At 40.2% G+C, this 14073-nt stretch overlaps 1 protein-coding gene across 1 annotated transcript in view; it reads left to right on the top strand.

The window, feature by feature from the left end:
• Nucleotides 1-14073, top strand: part of LOC106892751 (cytosolic phospholipase A2 epsilon-like) — a 33550-nt gene continuing 19477 nt past the window's right edge. The window contains exons 1-6 of the mRNA XM_014950172.1: nt 1-103; nt 557-592; nt 6089-6161; nt 10420-10556; nt 11261-11392; nt 12006-12046. Coding sequence (XP_014805658.1) covers nt 77-103; nt 557-592; nt 6089-6161; nt 10420-10556; nt 11261-11392; nt 12006-12046 — 446 coding nt within the window. The 5' untranslated portion in view covers nt 1-76. The remainder of the gene's footprint in view (nt 104-556; nt 593-6088; nt 6162-10419; nt 10557-11260; nt 11393-12005; nt 12047-14073) is intronic.

The following is a 14073-nucleotide window of genomic DNA, read 5'->3' as shown; positions in this document are numbered from 1 at the left end:
ATCTGCATGAGGAGTTCCTGTCAGCTGTACGACTCGGTATCTTTTAACATTGGATTTATATGCAACTGGGGCTGCAATGGGATCAAATTTAAGTTCAAATGAGGTAAGCAAAAGAAGCTGATAGAAAGCACAAAGTGGGTAAAATTGTCTGATATTCCAGTTAGGTTGATCGCAAAGGAGACCAAGCTGTTTGAGGTGTACGGGGCAATCCATGGACAGAGGGTTTGCTGTTCCTCAGACCTTGTGGCTGCAACAATGGTTTTCCTAGTCTAGCCTTTTACAGAGCCTCGTGGCATGTCTGCATTTTCAAACTATGCTTTAAGGCTAACAAGATTACTTGCTGTGTGCCCTTAAAAAAAGGTTTATGTAAAGGAAATGAGAAGCTGGCACAGAGTTGTGATGGGTTTGGTGGTCGGTGAAGCACCTAATGAGTGTCGCTAATGAGCATAGCTCTAAGTATGGCTTTGAATATGAGATGTTCGTAAATGTCAGCCTAAAATAAGAGTTTAACATGTAGCTTAGTTTTCTTAACTTTGCCTTGTGTTGTTTTTCCTAGACTTTTACGGGCACCTCAGCACCAGTGGAGAGAACGGTAGGTAGTAATTAGTTGGCCCTTCATTAAATGCTGTCCAGTGCTGAATGTAGAGCACCAGAAAAAATGTTAGGAATTCAATGGCTCGGGGGAAAACTGTGCTCCAATATTTACTGAACACTGAAAAGCTGAGCTGCGGCTTCAGCTCTGTAGATGAAATATCACCTTGACTTTCAGTAAACTAAATAGTCTGGTCTCTGTTGGTGTCTGCTGCTTATGATGCTGTTTTGCACTGTTTCAAGGCGGTGTTGTACTTCACCTATACTAATTTTTTAAGTCTACGGTTTTTTTTTTGGTGTTTTGATGTCTTTGGATGAAACACCCACTTGTCTTATACTTTATTCCTTCATAAGAAGACTCTGTTTAAACAGGTCTTTTGGTTGTTCTTAGTGCTGTAGTATTCCTTGTAGGCTTGCTTTGTGCTGTAGTGACCTGTCGTAGAGCTTGCAATTCTCTGTGTAACACAGTGTTTAAAAGTGTGGAATAAATGTGTTGTGTTCAGCCTTCTGACCAGCCCAATCTCATCAGTCTGATAGGAGTGGGAGCTGTGCCCAAACTTCTCTGAAAGTGAAAAAAGAGCAACAAGGTGTTTTGTAAAGGCTAAACTGAGGATGGAGTCTTTGCATAGGCAAATTAAAACTCCTTGGGCAATTAACAGACCTTCGTGTTAACAGATATTAGCATAAAGGAAAATACATCAGATAAGCTGCTATGAGCCAGCAAATGGGAACAACGGCAGTGGCAACAGGATGGGGCTGTCTTCAGGCACTTGCAATGGCTTTGGGGCTGCCAATATCAGTTGCAACTGTCTGGGCATCTGTAGTTGGAAAGATGGGTTCTTGACCCTGCTTCAGTGACCTGGGGGTATCCCAGCCTGGTTTGTTTTGGTTTTGCTTCCACCTGGGGGATTGCAGCGATACAGAGATTCTCCCAAATAGTGGTAAATTTGGTCTGCCTCGTGAAGGTTTGCTGTTATTGATAGTATCTCATGCCTGATTGTGCCTGTGAGCTGCTTGCCTTCTCTGTTCAAAGTGAAATGCTGTGGTAAAGCAAAGGCTTTGCTTTAGTTTCTTCAAAATCTAGCTTTTAAAATGATGTTTAAGCCTATATATATATATTCTTGCAGCTCTAAAAAAGTATGCTAGTATCATAAATATTGTTACTCTTAGTTATGTATACTTAGCCTGTGTTTAGAGGATCAAGCTGTTTTTTCGTACTTAGTGCTTTTTACATTGTTAGTAGGTCTCTAGGTGTGAGACTGTACAGTTCAGTGGCTTTAGATTGTGCTCCTTGTCTTTAGGGTATTTAGGGTGGCAGATCTGGCCTGAAGATAGTACATAGAATTTAAAGTAAGACCCAGAACTCCTTCTATCTGTTCTGACTCTTTAACAAAGGCAAAAATCAGGAGGGACCTGAGCTGCATTTTTTTTTTCCCCCAAGAAAGTTAGTAATTATGATGATAAATATATAAACATAGTATATTTAAGATGTTTTTTGTTATTCAATGGCTCATTTAAGGAAATCAGCTTTTGTTATCAGAGTCAGTTTCAGGGCAACCCAGGAGATTTGTGTCATTTAAACTAGAGTGGCCATTTAAGTTAAAAGCAATATGTAAAATACTCGGTGAGAAAATGTTAGTAGTGCCCTTAAGCTGACAGGCAGAAAAGTAGTACTTTTAAAATTACTCAAATTACTGGATCATATCAAACTAATATGGGCTAGCGTGGTCTTGAGAAAAAGCTGTGCTGAACTGTGGAAATGCTTGACATGGTTTCTCTTCCAAGATTTGGATTTATTCTAATGTGCGTAGTCCAACTGCAAACAGGAAGAGAAGAAAAATCACGTGAATATAGCAGGCTGAAGCCAGACAAGTTTTACATAGCTCTTGGAAAGGAGCAGGCCTTGAATCATTGCTGCTTGTTTTATTTTTATTCTGGAATAACCTCTGTGACTTCTTCTGACTTAGTAAGACCCAGCTAGGGGATATTTTAAAATGGGTGAAATAAATACAAAATGTATAGTACAAGGAAAAGGTATTTCTTATGCATTTGACCTTGCCTGAGGTGGTAGGCATAGTAACATAATGAAATCCTGCCTGCCCTTGAGGCCTCAAAACTCTTTGAAGTTTAAAGGTGCCACATACCTGATCCAGGTCAGAAGCAAGGCAATGATCTGTGTTTTAAAGTCCTGCCACTTTTTCTGACAGAGCTGAGTCTTTTCTTTGTTGGTCTTCATAGTTTTTAAAGTAGCAGTGAGATTTCTATTCCTTTTTGAGGAGAAAGCTAAGGGAAGAGTTCTCTAAATAGATCTGACATGCTGTTGTACTTTGATAACTGCCTTTTTGATGTGACTCGGGAATGTTGTACATGCTTCACTCTAGTCTCCTCAGGAAAAAAATTCTATAAAATACTTTTAAACTTGGAATTTTACTGAAATAGAGCAGTTTTAGAGCCCAGTTATGAAACTCTTATTCATATGGATGAGCACTCACCTGTATGAACACTCCTATTGACTTCCCTGGGACTAGATATGTAAGGATTGCACAAGTGTGCCACAGGACTTAATTGAACTTTTATCTGACGTAGGATAGTGTGACCAAGTCCTGCGTTTGCAATCTCCTGTATTTAAGTAGTTTCAACAGTGATTATTAAAATGCCTGGCTTGTGTTTCCGGTTTATGAGGTAACAATCATGTCTCAGACTAAATAAATACAGAAGCTGAAAGTCGAAGTGTGTGTAATAACTGACCCGGGAGGCTTCTGGCCTCAGAACTTACCCAGCCTGCGACATTGGTCATCATCACGTTAAAGGGAAAGATGTGGAAGTCATGGACTATTACTGGCAGATTACCTAGTTTAAGATACCCCCCTCAGTAGTTTTTCTGTGTGACTTTGAGAAAGTTGCTGACGGCTAGGTTTGACGAAGCATTTAGGCACCTAAAAGTTAGGAGCTGTAGGCCTGACTTCCAAGTCTCTAGTGTGGCAACAGACTCCATAAGCTAGAGTGAAGCACTGAGGATCAACTCAGGACGTTTGAAGAGTTGGAAACACCAGAAAGGGAATTGTAACAGCTGAGAAGGGAACTGTATAAATCTGCACATCCAGCTAACAGGGACTGCTGAGCACAGAAACACCCTTCTTGGATCCTATGTCTGTGTGCCCCTTCAGGATGCAGGGAGATACCACCATCTGCTTGAGATGCACAAAGTAGAGGTCTAGATACTTGTTTTCAAAGAATTGGAAAAGCGTATTCCTTTAAAGTGATGTCCAGCCTGGTGGTTGTTGCACTTCCCTGGGATGGGGAACTTCTGCTCAACTCTGTTCTTCTGTATTCAAGGCATGCAGGCCCTGTCCTTCCTGAGTAAAGATGTGCTCCACCTCTTCTGCTGAAATAGCACTGATGAGGAACAAAACCATTTAGGATTTTTGGATGGGAAAGCAGGGACCAAGCATGAATGTAGCAAACATGCCAGTAGATTTGGCAGGGATAGACAGGCCTTGGCTGTTGGTCCTTGTGCCTGGGAGGGCTTGTGTGTTTTACCCGGTTCTATTTAATGCATATAGAAAAGCCGTTCTGGCAGTTCAGCTGCATTGTCTGGGCGTGATGTCTTTTGGTTGCTTTAGATTGGAGACTGTTGGAGACTGTAATCTCCCTCTTCCCACCCTGCTCCCTGAAAGAACTAGTCTTTTTCTTTCAAGGTGTGTCTGTCCAAGGGACCATGTTTGGGATAATGGAGCAGGTAGATGTGTGATATACTCCCTGAGACAGCCAAAATGTCCCACAGCTGACAATTCAAGTGCTTGTGAATGGTGCACCATAAAACTGTGCCCTGGACTAAAATCTGGACAGGTTAAGATGATGTAGAACAAATGTGTCCTTATCAGTGGCTGCTCCAACCCTCCTGCTGCTGTCTCACTGACCTTCTCTCCTGCATCTTCAGGCCCCTTGCTGACCCAAAGGGAAGTGCAGGAGGATATGCTGGGGATTTCCCAGGCTGTTTTTTGGAGGCTGCTCTTCTTCTATGATGCATTTTCAGGGATGCTGAGGTGTCCATTGGTGAGGACAAGGACCTACTTCATTACATTGTGTTTGTGTCCAATGTCACGTCCATGGTCCCAGTTGCTTAACACTTTGTCAAAGCATTGTGAAACACTTCAGGATAAGCCTGGTGCTATAGCTGGAAAGACAAACGGACTGGCAAAATGTATAGTGTGTGTGAATGAAATACTAGAAAGGTAGATTTTATTAGGTAACATCAATATATCGTTTTTCCTTTCACTGGTTATGATTAATACAGGTACTTCGGATGCAAAGTAATAAAACCCATGTGTTTGTCTTAGGACCCTGTATTAACTTTACTAGGATATAGGAAGTCAATGAATGCAGGAGTGAGAGGGTTTATAGATAGAGTTAATATCTGTTCTTACAAATGGGTATAGATAGAAAGATTAGACAAGTTTTTGGGCACAAAACACCTGTTTCTGTTCTAAAAACAGAATCGATAGACTCAAAGCTAAATACCAATTTGAAGCAAGTGTTGAGAGAAATTATATCTGTGCATACATTGGTTATAAAAGGAAAGATGGTACCTATGAAACAGAGGAGATGTTAGTCTAGGAGAGGAGAGAGAGATGTTAGGAGTTATTTCTGAAGTGAAATGGAGAAAGAGTTAATTTATAGCCTGAGGAATATGAACACATATTAGTATGAGCCCTGGAAGTTATGAGGTATTATAGAATTAATATCTCTGAGCCCAAGGTGTCCGATATCTATTGGAGTTCTGAGTTAATTCCCAAGATCATCTCTGGAAAGAGTTTAGTAGCCTTCTGCTGGGGATCAGGGCTGAAGACCAGAGATGGATCAGAGTCTTCAAGATCATCTCTGGAAAGAGTTTAGTAGCCTGCTGGGGATCAGGGCTGAAGAGCAGAGATGGATCAGAGTCTTTGTGAGAAGTATTTTGTTACTGTCAGTTGCATTTCTGGCCTTTTAGGCTGTGTCTGGGAGCTTGTGCTGGTGCAGGAGCTTTTGCTGGTGCGTGGTGCATGCTTAGCTTTACTTGCACAGCTACTCTGACAGTCGTTGGTGTCCCAGTGACAGCCTGTTCTATTGCAGACAGTGGTGTGTAAGAGATGAGGACACCCATGTGTGTTCTGTAGGGGTGTTTATTGTGATAATAATGGAGCAGTGTTAGAAAGATGTGATCTTTATCAAATCAGACTCTCAGCACCTATTCTCAACTTGTATGTGGTTTTGAAATCTGTGGCTTCTATTTCAGACCTGAAAAGGGTTCTGTGCCAGAAATTTGTATAGTTTTTCCAACTGCTCCAATTGGTTTGATAAATGATGCTGGCTCAACCTTAAAAATCTTGTTTTATCTACATCCTTAGAACTTTAGGGTTATAGTAGTCTGTGACTATACACTATAATACTGACCTCAATGTCATCTTTTTTTTTTCCTTTTCTCTCTCTTTTTTTTTTTTTTTGAATTGTCTTGCAGAGACCAGTATCTCCTTTCAACTTGCTCACTGTAAAAATACTAAGAGTGAGGAATGTCCGGAAGGCAGACGTGCGTGAGTACTTCTACTATTGTTGGGTGTTTCTTATAATTCTTTAAAGAAAACATTTGGTCAATGTTACTGTTTTTGAATTGTGTAGGAATAGAAAGATATGTTGCTGCAAGGTTTGCAAGAATTATTTTTACTGTGATACTGAAGTGTTGCTTTCTGCTCTTAAGTGTAAAGAGGCTAACTCGAGTAAGGTGATGCATTTGAGATCTCTTGCTTTCATACCTCATTGTATGATATTATTTCCTACCCTTGTGGCATCAGACTTAGCTGTTGATCACAGGGCTGCACTTTAAATGATGAAAATTCTTGTACTTTTGAGTAAGAAACCTGAGTATTCCCCACACAATTTTTGGACAGAAGAAAGGATGGGACTGGTGATACAAATGTAAGATCAGCAGTAGTAGGAAAGCCTATGAGAATAACAGACACACAAGCAAAAACATTTTATTACTTCTGCAGAACTTATATATGTGCAAGAAGAGACGATAAAATCCAGTGTGTCTGGAAATTTATTTAACCTAGAGAATGGTGCAATTTAAAAGTAAGAAAAAATTAAACAGAGCACTACTGTGAGTGTTTTAAAGGAGTTCAAGTGAGGGATAGCGAGGGGAAGTGAGAAAAGGGTATCTAGAATAGAGACTGCAAGAGAAAACTGTCATAGCTGGGTCATAGAACAAGAGTTAACAGTGAGAAGAGAACAAGATAGAAGAAATGTCTGTAGTAAGGAAGTCTACAGAGTCTGGTGATATCCAGCTGTGGAAGTCCTGCAATGATTCACCTTCTCTGCCTCTGCAAACTAGTGGGCATCAGCTTTTGGAACCAGTGTGGCAGCAAATATAAACCCAAAATTCTCAGTGGAAGAATGCGACTTGCAATAGGTGGAATAAACAGTTTGTTCACTGTCCAGATGTGACACTGACTCACCCATGGGAGGATCTGGTTTAATTCTGTATTTTAAAATTCTCAGTTCATTGAGGAGCTTTCTCACCGCTTCTGTTCCACAGATGCAGGTCCCCCAATGGCCCCACTCTCCTGGGTGTACTGGGGCTTGGCTTGTTCAGGTGCCTTTCAAAATGCAGTTATGCCACTGAGTCACTTTCATGGGGAAATTTGAATGGTGAAACACCTGTGTAAAGAAGTTGGAAAGTCATGAAAGAAGGCTGTAAAATAAAGACAAAGAGAATAAGAAAATTCAAATTGAAAGATCACAAGAATAAATTGGAAAGATGTAAAACAAAGATGAAAAGTCCACAGTTTGTTCACTAAAATATTGCTGAGCATTGCTCAAAATCAAATTTCTTTTGGCACGCTCAGAGTTTTATGTAGCACATCAGAATTTCTAAGAAAGCCAGCCATAAGTTTTAGTTAATCTACTATATATTTTGAGATTTCAATTAATGTAATGGGTCAGGAGTAGAGGGAAAATTCTATCTTATCTGAGGTTGGATGTGGTGGTTCCTGGCAGGAGGAATGTGGTTGGAACATGTGCTTAACAACAGTATTTTTGAATGAATGATTACTATCAGGGAACAAATCTCTGCTACGCTCACTTGTGGTATTCTGGGTTACTCCTCCATCTTCCGCAGTGTAATACTACTGTGCTTGTTTATTTATCTCCTTTCATTTTCCAGCTTTAAAAAATCTGCTATGATTTACTGAATGCTTTGTATACTGTTTGTGTCTTGGTATTTTTTACTCTAGAAATGACAGACGATCAAACTACTTTGTGATATTTGCTGTCTCATTTTGAAAAAGGAATTTGATTCGTTAGACAAAGTGAGCGCACCTTATAAGATGTAAAGTTCTGGGTTTCTTAGAGATTAAAAACCTATTTTAACGTGTAGAAACACACAGTTTGTGGGCTTACAGTTTTATGCACTGACTTTTTATTGAACAAACGCCAGGTGTTTGAATGCCTAAGTGGTGATTTGCATCTACCAAATATGTGAGCTGGCCAGGCAGTCACTGCAATTACCCCTGCAAACCTGCATACACAATGGCGTGTGCATTTGTGTACTCCAGCAGGTCCCCTGCTTATGCTGCAATTCCTTGTAGCTGCCCTTGCCAGGAACGAATTGCTCACAGTCACTCCTTACTCTGGTGAATCGTACAGTCTTTCTTCCTGTTGGCATGTCTGCCACGTCATATTGCCTTATTATTTGTGTTTTGGACTCAAGAACAGATGAATGTAATATCTTTACCCCCTTGAGATGACCTGAATTCAGAACCTGGACTTCCCAAGTGTATCTGGCAGAGAGATTTGAAAACTTTCAGCAAGAATGTTTTCTCAGCAGAAAGTTTGTTTTCTGGGGAAACTCAAATTATTGTAGAAAAAAGATACTCATTTTATGTCCGTAGTGGCAAGGATATGTCACGCAGATTTTACCTTTTCTGAGGTGTTAAAAAGGTGTTTGAGTATTCAAACATTTCAGTTAGTTTTCCTTGGAACTTTGGTATTTTCAACTGTGGGAAAGTATCCATTTTCTACCTCTTTCTAATGGCAAGGATATGGTTCTTGTTACAATTCTGAGTTGCAATTCCTGTTACAATTCTTTCCTCCAGTTTGGCTTTCCTGTTTTTCTGATTAAACCTTGATGTTACCCATTTCAGTAGAACTTTTTCATATTTTCTTATTAGTGAAGAGTTTATGCTGAATTTATTGAAATGAATCTTTCTTTGTAGGCTTTGATTCTCACGTTCCTATTTACTAATGAAAACCAAATATCCTTTCAAAGTTTTTCTCCCTGTGTTGTTCCAGAGCAGGATAGTTTTAATAGATTTGGGTGTAGGCTGGGAAATCTAGACTTTCAGACCCTGACACTGACTGCGTTATGGGATCTTGGGCAAGTCATTCAAGTTTTCTCAATGTACTTATTTGCTTAATCCTTGCATTGTGTCTGAAGTAATTTGTCAGTGTGTCTCAAGTTCTTTGAAAATGGCAGCTTTAGCATTAATCACCATTAACCATTTACGTTTTCAGCTGCCTACACTATTGCCTCTGCTGAATGCCTGATACAAACATGCTCTTCTGATCATGTTTGGCGAAGGGAACTTTCTGGAAACGCTTTCCTTCCCACAGTTACTATCAAGGTTTTTCTGACAGGGATCGCATGGTTAACTACATGATAAAATCACAGCTTGGGAGAAATATGGTTGGTGGAAAAATCTAAATCTGTAGCTGTTAATGAAAGATAAAGAGGAAATACATGAAGAAAATTGCACTTAACAATGTTATTACATCATATTACAGGTTTTGAGCATGACGCAGGGATTGACTATGGGTTGAATCATTTGACCCCTTCTGACTCACAGGGCTGCTGTAAGAACCAGATGACTGGTTGAGCATTGCTAATGTGAAATGGAGAGAGTATGGGGGGGTGCCTGTCTCAAGCTTTTGCAAGTCTCATTCCCTGGCAGTTCTCTCTCTAAACATGGGGGGTCAGAGTATAGAAGGAGCTGATGTCTTTAGCTGGCACTTATGGCTTCCTTTCCCGGACTTGAGTGATGGCAAGATTTTTCTAGACTGCAGAGTGGTAGGAAGAAATAGGATGAATTGTAACTCAACGCGGGTGCTAAGACTGATTTTGTCTTCCAAAAGACTTGCTGAGAAAGACAGAACTCCTAAAAATTTAGTCAAATGTATGAATTAATATGAAATTGGCAAATTCTGATTTGTGATAAGGAAATGAAACTTTTCAGCTTTGATGGGGGGAACACTCTACTTTTTTTGGCAAAAATCTGTATTCTGCATTTAAGCCAGCACTTTGATAAAGGCTTTCAGCTGCTTAAGGTACAAAATCTGGGGGGGAAATGCCAGAAATCAAGTCTCTCTGCAGCCCAGATAGAAGGTTGTGAGATGTGTTGCCTGAGTGACAGAGGAGCCATCCTAGAGCTGATGTGAGTGTGTGTGGCAGGAGCTGTATACTGGTAGATATTATCATGTTTTGGCAACATTGCCCTGCCCCAGTTATTTAGAGAGTCATGAATATAAAGCTAAATGCAGCATGGATAGGTGTGATTGTACTGCATGTGGAGTACAGTGTTATTTCAAATAAAACTATACTGGGAATCAGCATGGCATATGCATGAGGATGTTTCTGTTTTCCTTGAGTGCTTCATTGCATTATTTACTCTTCACCCTTTATATTCTAGGAAGAAATCCCCTACTGTGTTACCATTGCCTTGTTAGGGTTAGATGTGCACAGTGCAGTAATTCTTTCTCTGGATACGTTATTGCTCTGCTCATCTTCTCGTTATACAGTCACCCTTTCAGATTGCTATGTGACACTGTGGCTGCCTACTGCCTCAACTGAGAAGGTTCGGACCAGAACCATCAGGAACAGCAAAAACCCTGTCTGGAATGAAGCTTTCTGCTATAAGATCGACCGCCGAGTCAAGGTAGTGAAAATAAATGTTTTTTTTACCATTTGCTGCCTGCAGATAGTCAGTAGATTAGTAGGTATTTAGCTAGTTTCTGAACACTGGAGGTGTTGAAGATTCCTCAGGAAAAACTCTGTTGCTGCATCTCCTTGGTATTGTTCTTATCCAACTATTTGTTACTTAAACTGTAACTGCACTGCTATACTGCTATACTGCTATTATATTGAGGCAGTGAGAAGGGATTAAATATGGAGGATATGGCCCTACTATCCTATTCCCGGTCACAGATATAAGTGAAACCCAAGATAAAGATCACATGAAAATAACACTAAGATCAGCTAGTTCTAGGTAGGGTGGAAAGGAAATCCTTTAAACATTCTTTGTGTACTTGTGCCTGTTTTAAACACTTAGAGCCGAAGGCCATAAAACAAATGTAGAAACATTTAATACAGTTATTTATCACAAATTCATGAATATTCTGCATGACCTGTCTGTCTTCTTTCATTTCCTCAGGCAGACAAGCCTGCTTCTTTGTGTATGTACAGTTATTAACGTGAATTCTAATACTCCCAAATTGTTTCCATTTTCTGTTTCTCTTTCTCCTTTTCCCTTCATCCCCTAAAACTGGAGGGGGGGAGGGAGTAAAATCTTGAGATTTTCATGCCTTATGGAGCAATTAGGTGCAGAAAGAAGTCCATGATATTCTTAACCCCCTTTTGCAGAATGTGCTGGAGCTAAAGGTCTGTGATGAAGACACGATCACCAGGGATGATGAACTCTGCACAGTTCTCTTTGACATAGATAAACTCACCGTAGGACGTACAGTTCGGGTGAAGTTTCAGCTGAATCCACAGGTGAGCAATGGAATCAGTGAGAACAAAAATGCAAATTCTTTCCTTCCACCTAAACATATCCTTTTACAGTGTTTCACTATAGGTGAAATTTACTTAATTGAATTTTGCTGCTATTATAGGAAAGATTTAAAATCCTTGTATGAGTTCTCCATGCTGGTTTTTGTTAAGAACAAATCTCTGTGCTAAAAATCTAGGATGGAGCCAGCTAGAACTAATTATCGGGTGCCTTCATTCTGAGAATTTGTGGCAAGTTTGTTAACTCTTGTTCAGCCACTTTAAACTGTAGTAAAACTAAAGCAGCTCATTGTTTTATGTTGGAAAATGAAATCTGAAAAATGGCTGCTTTAGCAGAATAGCAGTTCCTATGTCTGCATGCTCATATGGCATTTAGATTTTAAAAAAATAGTTTTAGTGACTGCTTTTTTAGTACCATAAAATTCAGTATCTTCAGTTGGCACTGCAGTTTCTTTTGCAAGTTGTTCTTATGTTCTGGGAATTTTCCAAAGTGATATTCTAAATATATATTTTACAAATGATATGTAACTTGTGTGATGAAAGCTATGAAGAAAAATAAGTAATATACCTTTCTTTCTTTTTTCCATGCTCTTTTCAGGCACGTGAGGAGCTGGAGGTGGAGTTCACATTGCAGAACACGTGAGTAGAATCCTAAATTTATATATAAACTTGTATTCTCTATAAAAGTAGACTGGACAGCTGTTTCATCTGTGATGTGCTGCTTAAAGCTACAGTCTCTGAAAGCAGTATCTGGGTGTTTTCATTCAAGTCTATAAATTTGAATTTCAGAATACGCATTTCTAGATTTTTAGATACCTTAAAACATAATTTTTGCCCTGTTTGACTGCTGTCTCTTGGGCACCAACTTCCTCCTATTCTCTTTGTGTCATTAAATCAATACACACAGAAGTATGAGGACAATTACAATATTCAGGAAGTTGTGAGCCTTAGAAGAGGTGCCAAGCCAAAGTGTCTTAGGTACCCACTTCTTAGGGAAAATGGCTTTTCAAACCCACAGCATTATAAAATGCTCTCCTGTAAGTTCATCTTTGTAGCTTATCTGGCTACACAGAGGGAGCTGTGGTAGACTTGGGTATTGGTTCCAGCAGGGAGAGGAACAAACTAGTCTGCATAAAGAAATGAGCAAAGATCACCGTGGGAGGTTGAGGACTGAGGAACCAGGAAAACTGGAGGAGCAGCACTGGCTTCACTTGGTAGGCTTGAAAGGTGTTGGTGGAGTTTGACTGTTAATTTGTGCCGTGGAGAAATCTGTCACTAACTGGAGAGTGAGTGTGATTCAAGATGCACAGATATTCTAGTCTGTTTCCATAATATGCTTTATGACTCTGAGGAATTTACTTGAAAAGATTTTTGCTACCAATTTGATCCATGTTATTGGACTGAAAGTGTTGTTAAAACAACCTTAGAGATGAGATGGTATTGCTGGGACCTTCTCAAGGCATTTGGGGCGCTTCAGGAGGCCTAGCAGGATTATATGTTGGTGGAGACTTTGAATAACGTCTTTGTTCCTGACAGAAGGGGAAGTTGGGACTTGCTGGAGAAAGGGCAGTAGTTATGAATCAAGAAGAAAAAATCTCCCGGTATTCACAAGCAAAAAAGCAGTTAGGGATAAAGCATTCCGAGAATCTCCTATTAGAACCCATGGAAACTCAGCAGGGTGGATTGTTTGTTGTTTACTGTGCACCAAAACTGGCAGAAAGCCCAGCAACAGCAAGACAGATGGTGCCTATCACAGCTTAGGAGTGCCACGACATCAGTAATGGCAACTGGGAGGGAGCTCTAGTAGATGTCCCAAATGGCCTGTCTAGGGTCTTCTTTCCTCTGCGAGTTGGAGGATTACATAGAATCATACTCTTGATAATCCTGTCTTTTGATGAGGGAGCTCCAGGTAGTTTGTCTGGTTTGATGTTGTGCATGACTGGGTTTGCATATGGGGATAGAGACTGGAATTCATCTTGGAGCATGTGTGTGCCGGCTCAGTGTCAAACCCTTCTCTTGGACCTTGCAGCCAATTGCCCTCTCCTAGAGACATTCAATAGGTAAAGTCAGAAATGTAGCAATTTCTGCAGATGCTATCTGAGTAGGAATTCTACTCGTTGGGAGATGATGGTTGTTGGGACTGTACAAATCAAAAGCACCCTTGGCAGTCCCAAGGAAGAGGTTTTAAAAAGAATCGTAGTCATAGCTCAGTTACTACAGCAAGAACACATCTGATCCCCTTTTTTCATTCATGGTGTGGTACCTGGGTGAGCAATGTAATAGTTGTGGCCTGAAGAACTCCACACGCAAAGGGAGGAAATTGCTGTGTCATAAGTCAGGGAGTGTCCCTGTTAGGTCCCAGGAGGGCTGAGAAAAGGGAAGACACTTCCCTGGGAAAATGGGTTTTTTGTTGGAAGGTAGATAAACATTTCCCCGCGTACCCTCATTTGCATTTCTTGCATATGTGTGTTGGTCAATGCTGTTCTGCCCGTCAGTTGAATTTGGAATAAAGGTATAAACACATCTGAATTGATTAAATATTGTGATCTTCATAGGATGTTGAGAGGGCTTTTTTCCCCTCAACATAGAAAAGTGTGATATCAGGAGTAATTAATGAAAGGGTTTGTGCATTAAAATTGGAGACAGTGGATCATATTACCCGTGAT

This window comes from Calidris pugnax, unplaced genomic scaffold (genome assembly GCF_001431845.1).
Source record: "Calidris pugnax isolate Ruff unplaced genomic scaffold, ASM143184v1 scaffold68, whole genome shotgun sequence".
Lineage (NCBI taxonomy): Eukaryota > Metazoa > Chordata > Aves > Charadriiformes > Scolopacidae > Calidris > Calidris pugnax.
The sequence above is the reverse complement of the archived record's forward strand: the minus strand, read 5'-3'. Positions and strand labels throughout refer to the sequence as shown.